Source organism: Rissa tridactyla, chromosome 2 (assembly GCF_028500815.1).
Source record: "Rissa tridactyla isolate bRisTri1 chromosome 2, bRisTri1.patW.cur.20221130, whole genome shotgun sequence".
Lineage (NCBI taxonomy): Eukaryota > Metazoa > Chordata > Aves > Charadriiformes > Laridae > Rissa > Rissa tridactyla.
The window spans coordinates 65,190,843-65,207,194 of record NC_071467.1 but is presented as its reverse complement, the minus strand read 5'-3'; the positions used below and the strand labels follow the sequence as shown (position 1 = coordinate 65,207,194).

The 16,352-nt window shown below is 41.6% G+C and overlaps 1 protein-coding gene across 1 annotated transcript; it reads right to left on the bottom strand.

Moving 5' to 3' along the window:
- Positions 1–223: 223 nt before the first annotated feature.
- Positions 224–15,999, bottom strand: GALR1 (galanin receptor 1). The gene is made up of 3 exons (XM_054193389.1): positions 15,167–15,999; positions 6,861–6,926; positions 224–3,977 (listed from the first exon to the last, which is right to left on the bottom strand). The coding sequence occupies exons 1-3, from the start codon at positions 15,866–15,868 to the stop codon at positions 3,660–3,662; spliced, it is 1,086 nt and encodes a 361-aa protein (XP_054049364.1). The 5' UTR covers positions 15,869–15,999; the 3' UTR covers positions 224–3,659.
- Positions 16,000–16,352: the final 353 nt, after the last annotated feature.

Below are 16,352 nucleotides of genomic sequence, written 5' to 3'. Positions count from 1 at the left end.
CTGCAAGAAAGGAGACCCTCTCATGTCAGCAGGAGGTGCTGCAGAGATGCTGCCTCTCCACAGGTCTTTCATCCACTCTGCAGAGAAAACTTCATCCACTAAGACACAGTTTTAAGATAGACTGAGCAACTCCTACTACTGGATGTGATGGGATACACAACTTCTGCCATCAATGCTGAAAGTACATTGTACGTGTTAAACTTCAGGACACGCTCGTGAAGCAGCACAAAGAGGTAGCAGTATACATACAACAAAATTTTAGGCAGTTTATAAAAAAAAAAAGTCAGTAACAGTTTCTTTTGGGGTTCTCCAACTCTTTCAATTTGTGAGAAATATAATTTAAGAGAAAATTAAGAGGAATTTAAGTATTTGCTTAATTACACACATATATCTTGCTCTAGTTCAACATGCTTTTGCGTAATCTTTCAAGTTGCCTGTTTTGTTTTGTACAGAATAGTATTTTCAAATTCACACAACAGGGTGGAATTCAACGGGTTTATTTATCTTTCTAAAAAAAATTAAGCCCTTGCCAAAGAATTTTTTTTTTTCTTCAGCATACACTGAAATCAACCTTTCTGGTTAAAAAGATGTAAAAAAACATATTAGGCAATGAAGTGTGATGAAACTTTTGCTTCGCCCTCCACCAGAAACAACAATCCCTGACAACAAGTTCAGAACTTGAAAGCAGAGATTCAGTTGTAAGGCATCATCAGTGCCCATTCCCTGTTTTTCTGCCCAAATTAGCCATTTTTGTGGCACGACAACTTATTGCCCAACTGTCTGGATGCTCAGGGGTTAGACATAGCGCACATTAACACTGCTTTTACATTCACAATGTCCGTGTCACAGCTGAGCTTGTCAAAGTCACACTAGAGACACTGATCAACAAAAGCGTGTTTTAGGCAGGAAACTGAGCCTTGGAGCATCAGCTGCTTCTTAAGGTTTCTCTAAAAAGTGAGGTGGAAGTTTTACTGATACTCACCAGGAACCAGGTGGGGTCTTTCTAAATAGTGATTACTCTAGTCCTCCCCCACCCCCTTGTCCTCAAAATTTCAAACACATGTAGTTCCATAACTATCAAGGACCTAGGTTTAAAATTATGTACAATTAAGGAAAAAAAGCCTTTTCAGATATACATATTTACATTGTAATTTTTTATTCAAAGTAATAAAATCACAAGCAATCTTGTAAAAGGAAAAAAGAAACAATTTTCAAAGCTGTAGAATCTCCTAATATGCTACAAATTCAACCGAAGTCTGATAGTGTTTTAATAATTTGAGTGATTAGTGGGTGATGAGAATCTGAAAACTCAAAGGAACTTCAACATTTTTCTAAGCAGTATTTCCTAACCTCGATCCTAACCCAGAAAATGGTTTCCTGCACAGACAAACCCTTCTTCTCCAGTTGAGGTTTTTTCATATATTTTGTGTTCCTAGCACTATCATCAAAATGTCTCTTCATATGAAAGAATGGACACAAACACCATGCATGCAATAGCATGTCTTCAATATTATTTTACTGATTCTAAGCAGGCAATACTGACAGGTAACCATAGACATTTTCATGTGAACTAACCCTCCATAGTTGACAGGGTTCCACCACACTGAACTTTTTTTTTAAAGCAAGTTTGTGGAGAAAAAGGAATCTGACAAAGCATCTGGCCAACACTGTTTAGCACCCAGACAAGGGTGCAGGACTCTCTCAGCAAGTTTGCACATGATATCAAACCTGGGGGAGTGGTGGATATGCTGGAGAGCAGGGCTACCTTTCAGAGGGGCCTTGATAAGCCAGAAGAATGGAAGTAACAGCTATCAAACGCATGAAGCTCAACAAAGCCAAAAGCAAAGTCCTGAAATTTGGATTGGGACTCAGTGTAATTCTGTTGGACTAGATGACCTTTAAAGGTTCCTTCCAACCCAAACTAGTCTATGATTCTATGACACAAGGGCAGAAATTAAATATGAGTCAGCAGTCTACCCTTGCAGCAATAAATTACTGTAATACTGGGCTGTAATAGCAAGAATCAGCCAAGGGGTCAAGGGAAGCAATTAGTCTCCTCAGTGCTCGTGAGGCCACATCTGGAACACACTGTTCAGTCTGGAACACTCCAGTTCATGAGAGGGATGGATATGCTGGAAGAAGGCCAGTGGAAGGCCACTAATCTGGCCAGGGAGCTGGAGCACAACAGATGAGGAGAGACTGAGAGTGAGGCATTGTTTCAGGAGAGAAAGCTGGGGGAAATTTAATTGCCATCTTAAATTACGTATTAGTTAGAGACAAGGCCCAAGTGTACCTTGAAAGGACAGAAGGCAATAGTCATGAGCTACATCAAGGGAAATCCCAACTGGGGTTAAGAAAAAATATTTTAGCGAGGGTGATTAGGCCCTAGCAAAGGTTGCCCAAAAATATTGCTGAATTGTCAACCTTGGAAATTTTCAAAATTTGCCTAGACAAGGAAGCGATCCAACTCTGAGGGTAGCCCTGCTTTGAGAGGATGTCCAGAGGTTCTTTCGTCTTAATTTACTCTGTGAGTCTATGGGTGATTAATAAATAAGGTAAAAGCATATCTTACTGTAGCTAACAAGAATTTTCCCAAAGGACTGAGCACCCTTCTGCTATTTCTTTAGTGGTTTACTGCTTAAAGACATATTAAGTACTTCTATAAAATTGCTGAAACTACTCACGTTACTTAGCAATTTTCAGAATTGGACCATTTACCTTACATACTTTATAATATAAATGCATTTTTTTTCCGATTTAGAGACACATGATACCAAGCCCCTCCAACAACTGTTAAGGCAATGCTATTTTTAAACACTTAAGCATTGCCCGGAGTTGTTTTATGGAACATAATATTATAAAACATATGTACATATTGCACATTTAAAACTGTATCTCCATCTCAAAGCCTATAAAGTTAACAAAACATACACATACATGCACATGCAACACATGAAGAAAAGTTTCACTCAGGTAGACACAAATCCTCATTTTGGTACAATTACATACAGGCCATAAACAAAACCTTATATAACGTACACAAAAGTTACGTGTATACAGTAAGGCAGGCATATGAAGTGGAAAAAAGTCCATCATTACTCAGTATGTTACATTAAAAAGACAGCTAAATAGATAAAATTAGCATTTCCTCTCTATTTCAATGCCAAATCAGAGCCCGCCTTTACTTTAAAAAGAGAAAAAACAATCTGAAGAGAGAAAAAAAGTTTTCCTCCCTGAATTTGTAGTATGGCATTTATTATCTCTAAGACAGAAAATTCAGCCATCTCTTCACTTTGATGGAGTAAGATGTCAGAAAGTTACTTGTCCATATCAACATTTCCTTCTTATATGTTATATTTGAATGTTTACACACTGTATGCTTACTGAGCAGGAATACAGACATTATCATCTCCAACATTTTTCCTCAACTATCTTCTAAAGGTCCAAGACCTTCATTGACACAGCCATCTAAGATGCAAATGATCAGCCCAGTTTTCTTTCATACCAGTTTCACAAACTTGCTACAGCAGAACGCAACTTCAGTACGTTAAATACCAATTAGCTTTATCAAGACAAACCAGGATAAAGCTCATTGTGCTTTGTTTTCTAGACATTTGGTTCACACGAATGAAGAGCCAACATGCAGGACTATTCAAAGTTCACACGTGCGTACAGTTGGTAGATGGTGGTGTATCTATCCGGCTTTTATTTTCCTTAGCGTCATTCAGAGGTGACTCGTTACCTATCTGGCATTTGAAGACTTGCTTGTAGGCCTTCCTAAAGTTTTCAGAGAGAAACGCGTATATAATCGGGTTCACGGAAGAATTGCTGTAAGCCAGGCAGTGTGCAGTTACTCTGAAGAGAAAGGAGGCTTGAGTCAGTGGGAAAGCTCCAAATTCAGCCCAGAGATGAATCACGTGGTGCGGCAGCCAGGAGATGCCAAAAACCACTACCACCACCAACACAGTCTGTGCTGTCTGAGACAGGGGAAGGAAAACACAGATGTCTCGTGAGCACTTGAAGAATCAGCTTTAAACCTGCTTCAAATCCATTATTTGGGGGATACTGAGAGAGAACACACTTTGGAATTTTTATTACTGATTTTACTCCATTACCTACATGGGCTTTATTTTGCATAGTGAACTTTAGCCTTGAAAATGCCACAGTAAAAGGCAAATGTATAACTTCGTTCAAACGTAAAGAATGGTGTTCCTGGCTCCCTGCACAAAAGCCTAGCCTTTTCTGAGGTGGACATATGCTTGATGAAAAATAATGATAACATGAATCTTTGGGAAATCTCATCCAGATGTAATGATCTATATTTTATTATGGCATACAAGGATTTCTGACCAAAATTTCCAGAGACATCTGTTATGCATGAAGGCAGCTGGTGGAAGAGCTCAGAGCAGTCAGACGAACACTTTGCTCAAGTGTCTACAAAAGCAGCAGGGGCTTTTTTCAAAGTCTCTCCTTTAAACAAAAAATTGCCACAGGAGAGTCATACGACAACATTCTGGGGTACAACTGGGGAAAAAAAAACAAACAGAAAAGTAAGGAGCTTGAAATTTCTGGCGATTGTACATTGTCAAAACCAATCTGGAAATTAAAGCTCACCACCAAACACTGAATTGAGAAAAATGGAACACAAAACATCCCCAGTGCTGCCTCCTGACTCCACTTGCATTATTTATGAGAGGAAGGGCCACCAAGTTCATGAGATTCATCCAGACAGCTACAGTATCAGGCAGTACAGGCCTTTCACGTGCTGAAGATATTCTGCCAAGGCACAGTGGAGTTTGACTGTCAATATTTTCTTTAGCTTTCACTTACTTCAGAAACAGCAGCTAGTGCTTTGCAGTTGCTCAACTAATTAATATCTACTCCTCTAACAAGTACCTCTTTCAACTAAATCACTCACCCAATAAAAGCCTGATATGAATTCCAAAGGACCAATGTTAAGGTCCTTTGTTAAGGTCCAAATGTTAAGGACCATTATAATTACTACATTAACACTGTAAAACATAATTTTTCAGATAACTTAGGCCCTACTTCACCGGCAAAACTAATCCGGTGGCCACAGAGTGATAAACACTGCAGCACAGAGAATATCTAGACTTTTTGCTAGTTTATTAAACTTGGTCTATACCTCTTGAATTGATTAATGCTTGGTAATAATTCAGAGTGACCTACCTAATCAGAACATGACCTAACTTACAGAAGCTTACGGAATAAAAAGTTTAATTTTTGTGGCAACAGGCCAAAATAACTTATGACAGATACCAGGGCAGCTCTTATAATAGGATATGTAATAGGATCTTGCTTAGGGTTTCTCATTAGCAAATAAAACCCACCTAAAACACATGATGTTAATATTGATGTTTTGTGACCAAAAAGCAAGAAGAATAGCATTTAAGTGTGTTCATATTTTTCATTAACTTTTTTTTCCACACATATAACAAATTAATTTTAAGATTCTACTACTGAAATTTTCATAAAGGTTTGAATACAGCTAGAGATGCATCATTAAGCCTGAAATGCATTCTTAACAAAATAGTAGATGGAAAAGAATAAACAGTAACCAGAGAGAGACAGCACAGTAGTGAAAACAGAGTTGTTTTCTAAAAGTTGGGACATAGGATCAGAAACTTATTTTCTAAAGCAAAAGAAGTTTTGTGCTTCTTTTTTTTCCCCTTTGGTTACTGAACCCTGATCCATCCAAGCAGTCTTGGCCATATCTGTAAAGCTTTTCCCTGAAGCTATGAAAGCGAGTTCCTAGCCAGATCTGATTTTTACTTGCAATTTTTAAGAGCTAGTGCTTAGAGGAAATGCACAGATATTTCCCGTTTGACAATAATTTAGATGAGAGTAGAGATGGCAATGTACAGAATGCCTTTGAAAACTGCACCTTTGGCCTTGACAACACTAAGTGCCAAAGTACATATGCTGAGTTTTTTACTGAATCAGGGCTATAATGCTTTTAATTCTAGGGTTTAACATTTATTGACTAGGATATTTTTTAAAAAAAAACAGAGAATGCATAAATAATAGATTACTTCCCTGTTGAGCCCATGTATATCTCATTTACATTGCAGACAGTCTGCATGCCCATATGGTAATAGTGATCAGATCAAATGAAGAGCTATAGCCTAAGGGTTTTTTCTGACTCCACATTCATAAACTGAGAAGTTAGTCAAATGATTACTGTGGACAAATATGCTCAAAAATCAAACCCATATTATATTAACTGACAAATTCAATATATAAACACGTCTTTCAGATATTGCTCTAAATTGTGAAGCTAATACTCTGCTTTAAAGAACTTTCATGATTCTACTTGTAGCTGGTGTATAACTTAAGTCTCCGACATAAGAGAATAAAAGGTTTTCTGGAAAATCATAGAAGAATTGCAGAATCATTAGAAGTCTCTTATTAGACTCCTATCAGGCAGTACAATAAACCTCATTTGGAAATCTCATCATATAACCTAGAAATTCTTCATAAAACATTTAAAAATTCAGTTAGTTAAAAAATAAATAATAATAAAAAAGATTTACAAGTTGGTGAAAAATGCCTGTAAGGCAAAAAAAAATCATTTCATATTAAAGAGAGGTTTTTTCTCCATGTCTAAATTTTAGATGCTCCGAAATTCAAAATATGGGGATCTCACTGTGATGAAAAACTTGGATCAGAAAAGATTCCAATCCTGCTAAGTTCAGAGACACACTGAATATGTCATTAAATACTTCATTTCAGTTCCTTCTCTCCATCCCATCTTTATCAACAAGCAATGTAAAACCAAATTAGCTTAGCCGTAAAACTAAAATATAAACAAATAGACATTGGTAATGAAAGTAATCTACCTTTTTCTTGGATGCTTCTGACTTCTTTGACATGTTTCGCAACTTTTTATGCAGATGATTGAGAACCTGAAAAGATTAATTTGCATCTTGTATTTCACCATTTTCTAAAATTCAAACCCGTATATTTTAGAGTATACTCTCCGGTACTGCATGAGTCGCTTACAAACATCGCTGATCCAATTTACACATTTCAAAAGTGTGCAGTATAAAATCCAAAGGAGTTACATTTCTGCATCTGTGTGAATCAACCGAAAGGAAGCACACCCCAGTTGAATTCTTACATAAAAATTCATCTGCATTACATAACAAATACATATTACAAATTAACAAGGCAACAAATGGAAACCTATCATGCACCTAGAATTAGCAATCATTCTTCTTCCATAAAAATGTCAATGCTTGTTAATTTAGAATGCCCTTTACTGCATTGAACATTAAAAGTGTATGTTTTGAGTCAGAGCTTTTCTGAGTCACCTGCATAATTTGCTTTCTTCAGCTGGATGTTTGGTTAATGTAATCAGGATGTCGGTGCTATTTGATCTTCGAAAGAAGTCTACGCTTTCAAAAACAATTTATACTAAAATGTATCTCACATGAGGCGTGACCTTTATCAACAATTTGATGATACTTGTCATGTACCTTTCACAAGTAATTTTTTAAAATTTGTCTCAAGAAGACTCATCATCCATGAGCAGGGTCTAAATTTTAACGTAATTTTTAATTTAATTTAAAATTTAATTTAATTTAAAATTTAACGTAACACATAAGGTTTTGGATAGTGGATGCATAGAGGTGCATGCCCTACTTTATCCGCAGTCATTATTAACTGAATCTACTATACTCATAAGGCATGATTTGTAGGCATGGGGGGGCAGTGAATATGCTCTTCAGCTGAATGTGTTTAACAAGTTGTAAACCATACAGAATAAAAAAAAAATAAATAAGGAAATGCTTAATTAAACTCGAGGGTTTAAGTAAAATATGGTAAGAGGAATTTTTTAGAGAGCGTCAGAGGGTAGCGCTCAGTTAGATGATGATGATGATGTTAGGTTGCACTTTACATAGCTCTAAGACCATCCAGCATTAAAAGGATTTTTTTTAAGGAATATAACACTAAATTTTGGGGCTTATACCAAGACTTCTTGAGGTGGGGAGAAAGGTATAAATTCAAATTCTCTTATATCATCTGGGGATGTTTTCTCTGTTTTCTTTGGGATGCACAGCTAACCACTACCAGGACAGACACCAGACAAGATGACCTGTAGACTTGATCCAGGTTTGGCATTTGAGTCTTTGAAACATAAATAATGAATTAGAAGAAATAAGATGGTATATGGGAATAACCATAGCTCATCAGTGGATTCCACTTTCTAAGTATCTACTCTTAGCTACCAGTGAACCACAAACAACAAAAATAAAAATTACTTGCAACCACTTAACATTGGAAGCACAGCTGATTTGTGCTTATCTGTGCACTAACATGTTTGTGTGTGAAAGACTCAGCCCCACGTGCACTCTCTGTTCTGAAACACTAGCCTGGCTTCTACCAAGGCTAACCTGAGCTCAGGAAAGGCGGGAGAAAAATAAATGGGTTTTCTCTGAGAAGGTCCCGTTTTGGCTTCAGTCCTCCTCCTTTCTTCTTTCTTCTCCAGGATGAAGCAGACCAGAAGAAAAGGACAGAAGAGCCCCTGAGGTCCAGCAGAAGACCAGGGAGATGACCCTCTGGCTCACACACTCTTTATTCACCTGCCGTCACCGTGTACCAAACAGCTGTATTGCTTAGTCCATGGTTAAAAATGTAAAAACAAAAAAGAGCATGGGAGAAATACAGTGAAGTTCACTTCCCATCACTGCTACTTCACCTGTTGTACCCATTTCACATAATTTACCACGATGGGCTGTCTCTACTGGACCTTTCCAAAACCCATCATCTGCCACCCAGGGACTGTACTGTACCATGTTTTTCCCTCACAGCCCAAAACTAAAGTCAGATAAACTCTTCCCAGAAATCAGAACTGCAGAATCTTTTGAAGTTACAAACATTTTTTTTTCTTTTGTTTTGAAACAAAAAGAAAAGGGAAAACATAACCCCCATTTTTAAAAAGGAAAAAAAAAGAAGACCTGGGCCAATAAGGATCACCTCTGTGCCTGGAAAGGTCATGGAGCAGATCCTTTGGGAAACTATGCTAAGGCACATGGAAAATAAGGAGGTGATCCATGACAGCCAACATGGCATTCAGGGCAAATCTTGTCTGACAAATTTGGTGGCCCTCTACAACAGGGTTACGGCACTGGTGGATAAGGGAAGAGCAACTGACATCATCTACCTGGACTTGTGCAAAGCATTTGACACTGTCCCACACAACATCCTTGTCTCTAAATTGGAGACATGGATTTGACAGATGGATCACTCGGTGGATAAGGAATTGTCTGGATGGCTGTGCTCAAAGAGCTGCAGTCAACGGCTTAATGTCCAAGTGGAGACCAGTGACGAGAGGTGTTCCTCAAGGGTTAGTACTGGGACTGGTGCTGTTCAACATATTTGTTGGTGGCATGAACAGTGGGATTGAGTGCACTCTCAGCAAGTTTGACAATGACACCATGCTGTGTGGTGTGGTTGACACGCTGGAGGGAAAGGATGCTATCCAGAGGGACCTGGACAAGCTTGAGAGGTAAGCCCATGCCAACCTCATGAAGTTCAACCAGGCCAAGTGCAAGGTCCTGCGCTTGGGTCAGAGCAATCCCAAGCACAAATACAAACTGGGTGGAGAATGAATTGAGAGCAGCCCTGAGGAGAAGGACTTGGGGGAGTTGGTTGATGAGAAGCTCAATATGTACTCACAGCCCAGAAAACCAACCATATCCTGGGCTGCAGCAAAAGAAGTGTGGCCAGCAGGTCAAGGGAGCCCCTCTACTACGCTCTCATGAGACCACACCTGGAGTACTGTGTCCATAACATAAGGAGGACATGGACCTGTTGGAGCAGGTCCAGAGGAGGGCGACAAAGACGATCAGAGGGCTCCTATGAAGACAAGCTGAGAGAGTCGGTGTTGATCAGCCTGGAGAAGATAAGGATCTGGGGAAACCTTACAGCAGCCTTTCAGTAGGGGGCTTACAGGAAAGATGGAGCAGGACTCTTTATCAGGGAGTGTAATGATAGAACAAGGCGTAACAGTTTTAAACTGAAAGAGGGAAGATTTAGATTAGATATTAGGAAGAACTTCTTTACTGTGAGGGTGGTGAGGCACTGGAACAGGTTGCCCAGGGAAGCTGTGGATGCCCCATCCCTGGAAGTGTTCAAGGCCAGGCTGGATGGGGCTTTGAGCAGCCTGGTGTAGTGGGAGGTGTCCCTGCCCACAGCAGGGGGTTGGAACTGGGTGATCTTTAAGGTACCTTACAACACAAACCATTCTATGATTCTATGAAACTTTTAATACAAATTTTAACATTGCATCTCTCTCCAGTCCAAAGAAAGATGCAGTAGAAAAAACTGTTAAATTGAGCATTTGAGGATGGGGGGCTGGGAGGGAGGGGGCATTGTTGAAGATTTAGATGACAAATCTTCTAATTAATCCTTCTCAATTTCCTCTCTTTCATACTATGTATGTATTTCATAAAATAAGTCTCTGCAGTGAAAACATGCTGGCTCTAAGTGGTAGTGCACCAGATGGTATGCAAACCAGAAGCAAGAGAAATAGGCAGAATTTAATTACCTATCAACAGCAGTGGAACAGCACTCAGAGACCTATACAGAATGCCATGAAGGGATATTAAGAGCCATGTTTATGCACAAACACTACAAGGCAAATCAAAGACACCTCTCCTCACTGCCCTGCTCAAATTATATCTCTTCTCTGGGCCAATGAATAATCTCTATGTTACTCCAACAGCCACTGTCACTTCACCTGAATGAATAATAATTCTGCTTGTGCCTCTTAATTTGTATCAGGTTATTTCTCTAAAGAAAGCCTTTCAAAATACCCACTAATACATTTGCACGTGCATTTTTAACTCATGGAACGAAATGCCCACCTTACGTAAAAATAGGTCACTACCTGTTCTCATGAGGTGCTACATTTTTTAAAAATTCAACTCTGTGGAAAAATTAACTCCTTCCATGAAACTTTTCTAACTCCAGCTTTCATGTAGCTGTAGATCAGAGATCCTATTTGGCTCTCAGGGAAGGAATAGCTTTCCTGTTTTCTGGAGGTGAGGGTGAGGTGCTGTGGGAAGAAAGTTATGCGGTTGTGGAAGAGGGTGTAAGGAGACTGGTCGGATCATAGACGTATAAGAAGTTCCAGTCTGGTCTAGACTGTACTACCACGACTACCACTGATGGCATTTGGGAAACCCTAGATTTTGCCCGCAGACTACCCATTTCTTTCCCCCCTCCCCCCTCAAGTTGTTTCAGGAACTACCTTCAAGATGGTTTAAGAGCCCAAGCTGAGGGACTATGACCAAATCAAGTTGAGAAAGAGGTTTTCCCTATAAGGGAGAGATTAAAAAATAGCTTAAACTACCTGTGCCTATTCACGTAAGTCTACCAAACATTGTAAAAGGTTGAAGCCTACACTGTTGCAAAGCCTATTTCCTCTCCGGCTGTATATAATCATTCCACTGACTACACCTTCACTATTAGCCATTGAAATCGTGCAGCAAGAAAGCCTGCCCAAGGTCATTATCTAAGAATGAACTGCTTGTTTAACAGAGCCATAATGCGAGCATTACATTCTGAACCATATTTTATAGTATGAACCTGATTTAAATTCAAGTGCCATTGCCTGCAATCAATTTTTTGAAGTAATGCTGCTACTTCTATTGTCACAACAGATCCTTCACCCTCTTTCATTTAATAGTGTGTCGTTAATGTGTCATATCCTTTATTTTTTCTTTTCAGTGTAGTTTAACATAGTTTTCCCTCACTGCTCAGCAAAATTTAAGACAGAGTATCCTAAGCCAAGAATCATATAAGCTTGTATTTTATGTTGAGGCTCCTACACTTTATGGCTTACTTTTAACCAAATCTATAAATCATACGTGACTTCCATGAATTCAGAATGTTCAAAATGATAGATAATGATGGAAAGATTCTTAAAGCAAGAAATATTAAAAAAAAAAGGTTTTAAATTTATAAATCTATAAAAGGAGAAGTTCGCTAATAATTTTAGGTGCCCAACCTAAACGTTTGGTTGAAGGTTTGACTTTCAAGGACTGAAGGCTCATAATTGGGTACCCAAAAGCAGAAGCACCCAAAATCAGTTGTCACATTGCACTACCCTGGCAGATGTTGATGGTTAGAAGCTCACTGGGAATCACTTATCACTTTGCCCTGTAAGAATACATTAGTGAGCAAACATTGTAGCAGTGTTACAAAACACATACAAAAAGTCAGTACTAAAAAAATGCAGCCAGTAAGAGGATAAGCAATAACAAAATAAGAATACAGGCTGTCTACAAGTATGCAGTGCTGTAACTCAACTAATAACTATATAAATCACTGCTTCTCTGACTCGAATAGTAAGCTTCTTTCAAGAGTAGTTCTGTGAGCCAACAAAAGTTGGTTTCCTATGGATTTGTGATTTCTTGACTGTGTGTACCCAAAAAGACACATTTCCTCCATGAACAGATGCTACATAAGACCTCTTCCCCTTACAGCTTGGCTGATGTTTAACAGCTGAGAGCAAACTGACTCTCCTTAAAGGAGAGAGGATGACGGAGACTCTTCACTGTCTTCATTGACTCCTGTTTTCACAAAACTAGGGAAATACCATTCCTTCTGATATTTTCACTCCTCTATCAAATTTGGTTGAAACTGAACCAAAGTTATTTGTGGGAAAGAGGAAATGGGGAGCTGTATGAACAGGACACAGAGCACGATCTCATAAATCTCTGGCTCAAGAGCCCATCAAGTGAGATTTCCGGTTCTGATTTTGTGGGAGGACACTGCTTCCAAATCCCTAGCACTATTTCCACACAGCCATAGGTGGTAGCAGTTTTGCTATCCACTGGGGAAAATACAAATGTCTCCTAACATAATTTAGGAGAGAGTGAGAGAGAGAAAGAACTCAACTCCCTATTAGAGTGCCTAAAAAAATGAGACTTTCAAAACTGAAAGTTCAATTGCAATTTGCTTATAAAAGAAACAGAACTGCCTTAAAGGAGTCTGGAAAAGCCAATATATTCAAATAGAGAAATGAGTCTCCTTTGTCTTAATCTACTGTATCAGAAGATTGCATTATTTAGCTAATCCACAGTTCATGAAAACCATTGAAGTCCATAAGAAACTAATGCATTTATTTTTATAATACTTCTGAGGCTATTACACAGCAGCAATCCTCCAAGCCTGCACGCATTCAGAAGCCAAAATACTTGTTGTACCTCACAGTACTTTGGTGACATCAACAAAAGCTCACAGTGACCACTTTGCTTGAGACCTGCGAGAGAAGCAATGGCTTTGACAAATCTAAAACTGCAGCTCTGATTTTCAGCTGCTGTCAGTCATCCTTACTTTCTCCCTCACCCTGCCCCACGTGCCAAAATATTGTAGTTGGAGATTCGCCAGTGGCTCCCAACGAGGGCAGGAATGAGCCTTTATGCTGCAGGGTACAAATACCTCCAAGAGCCTTTTTCAGCATCATTGACACTGATGGGAATGCCAGGTACCTCCTAGGTATCTTCTAAACCTCATCCCTTCAGGTTGCATCTTCCAGCCTGACACCACGGCAAGCAGGATCGCAGATACAGGCTCAAAAGACACCACCAAGCAAGGGTGAGATCCTGGCCTGGCAATAATTTAAGCACAAGGTTTTAGTTAGTAACTTTGACTGGCTTTGATTTGATGAACCCATTCTGGGCATATATTTCACATAGGGTTGCTTTGGGGTTTTTTGTGCTGGTTTGTTTTTTTGTTTAACTACATATTCATACTAATATTAAGAGATCTACTTCTGCAGTGGTGCTTTGTAATAACATGGTGTGTTATATTTCCAATGCTTATATTTTGTTTAAGCATATTTCCTTTTTTTTCCCCCTCTATACTATGCAGGACTGTTGTAATTTTGCAAGACTTGTTTTCAACCTTTTGTCATATAATTAAACTCTGAAGGCTGGTACTTTATGTGGAAACTGAAGATGCTTTGGCTTTGAAAAATTTAAGAATTCTTAGTAGCTGAAAAGCTCCCTCTGCACTCATTCCATAACATTCTCCCTGAAATAGTAATATTTTCTTAAAACTCTGATGATCTATGGCTACAGCAAGTTTCATCCCTCTCACAGCTCAGTCATATTCACCACTGTAGATGAAATACCAGTGTATTCACCCAGGGAAAACAGAATTCAGTTTATATATGAAAACATTTAGCAGGTCAGACTGAAGCAGTCCTTATTTGCAAGAGCAGACTTATTGTCTCAAATGTAAATTACTGCCTAAGGAGAAATTCTGCTACTGAAGGTTGCCGGCACAGAAACAAGAGTGTCTCTGCTTAACTCTGCAGGTAGCAGACGGTGCTCCAGATCCTGACCACTGACCAGCAGCAAGCAGGGGACCCTACACTGAAGGCTGCAATTAATATTCACAGAAGAGCGTGACAGTTTGCCTGAGCAGAAAAGTCCTGAAGTACCCTTATTCAGGCACCCTTACTTATCGCTTTTTCCTAGCTGGGTCCTCATGCACTGCTCCCCAGCACCTCCTGCCCTTGCTGAAGTCAGAGGTAAATCTCCCATTCACATCAACCGGGGCAAGACACATCAACCGGGGCAAGACACAGGTCACAGGGACCCGGTGGCATAATGCACCTTTTGTTCTTAACACATTAACTGGATCAGACCGAACCAGTGGGTTTGTGTAATTTTTTAAGCGCACCACATTTTAAAGAATTGCGACACTTTGTTTAAAGCCTGAACAACTTGTCGCTTTGTTGTACTTCATTTGAGTTAAACTCCTCAAACAGCACTGCAAGAAAATAGAAGAGTTGCGTTGACAGAGAAAGTAGCAGAGCACTGGGGCTTCTTAGTACTTTATGACAAAGAAATCTGGCAGAGGAGACCCCAGTAATTGCCTGAACACCCCACCCCCCCTCCACCCCGTGCAGTCTCTGTCCTGATCTTTCTGTGCCACACATACACGCGTGTTCCTCCCCCTCAGTCATCCCTTGGCTATAAAACCTGCCCTCTCCCTTTGCACCACAAATTCACCCCTGCCCCGTTGTCTCCCAACAGTGCCACGTCCCTCCATGTGCCCCGATCTGCCACCATTGTCCCCCCCCATCCCTTTAACATACCCTTCACCACTACCCGCTTTGCCCCACCTTGGCATAGCAGAAGGATATGAGCAGCAGCGGAAGCAGATATCCGAAGACAAACGTGCAAACCACGTAGGCCTTCTTGTGGCGTGGGTTGGGCCAGTGCTCCCAGCAAAAGGTCTGGTTGCTGGCGTCACGGTGGAAGAGGCTCTGGTGGTGTGCTACAGGTGAGGCCATGGCGAAGGAGAGTGCCCAGATGAGCCCCACACCCAGCAGCGCGTTGCGGGAAACACGTAAGGCCGAAGAGCGTCGGGAGTGCACAATGGCCACATAGCGGTCCACCGACATGGCCGAGAGTGTGAAGATGCTCACCAGCATGGAGACGGTGAAGAAGTAGTGGATGAACTTGCAGATGAAGGCGCCCAGCACCCAGGTGGGGAGCACGTAGACCGTGGACTGGAAGGGGATGCAGAAGAGCAGGTAGGCCAGGTCGGCGATGCTCAGGTTGAGGATGAAGATGTTGGTGGTGCTGCGGCGCTTGCCTGGCTTGCTCCTTGCCAGCACCGTGATCACCAGCGAGTTGCCCAGCACCCCCAGGGTGAAGATCAAGCCGAAGACGATCAAGGTGATGAAGTTCTCGATGCCGATGCCGAAGAGGGGCTTCCCCTCCGCCTCCGGCAGCCCGGAGAGGTTGAACTCCCCGCGGGGCGGCTCTGCCCCAGCCCGGGACCGGTTGAAGGGCGCCGCCGCGGGCTCCCCCGGCTCCATCTTCCCCCTTTAGGCACCGGCCAAAGTTTCCGCGGGCGGAAAGGGGAGCCGCCGCTCCCCGGCACCGCGGACCGCGGCCAGCCAGGGGCGGCCGCCCCCCGCCAGCGGGGAGGGAAGGAGGGAGGGAGAGATGGAAGGGAAGAGGGTGCCGTCGCGCAGGGTGACCGTCGCTCGCAGGGGCGCAGCCTGCGCTGGCGGGCGCGGAGGCGGCGCCGCAGCCCCGGCCGCCCCCGCGCAGGCAACGCGCTCCGCCCGGCGGGTCGCGGGGCTCGACGCCCCCGCCGCCGGCGCGGGGAGGGGGGTGGGGAGGGGGGGAAGCACCCCCCAGCCGCCCCCGCTGCTCCCGGACCCTCCCCGCGGAGCGGCGGAGCCTCCGCGCCTTCCCGCGCTGGCGGCCGCCCACCTGCTGCTCTGGGAGACTGAGCTCCCCGGGGATGTCCTTTCCTTAGAGAAAGGAGGGGTGGGGGGATTTCTTGTTCCCCTC

Excerpts from the sequence above, each read along its gene's own strand:
- GALR1 (XM_054193389.1), bottom strand. The coding sequence starts at position 15,868 with ATGGAGCCGGGGGAGCCCGCGGCGGCGCCCTTCAACCGGTCCCGGGCT. Across the intron at positions 6,927-15,166 it reads TATCCTTCTGCTATGCCAAG|GTTCTCAATCATCTGCATAA; the intron begins GTGGGGCAAAGC and ends TAATCTTTTCAG. Across the intron at positions 3,978-6,860 it reads CAGAAGCATCCAAGAAAAAG|ACAGCACAGACTGTGTTGGT; the intron begins GTAGATTACTTT and ends CCCCTGTCTCAG.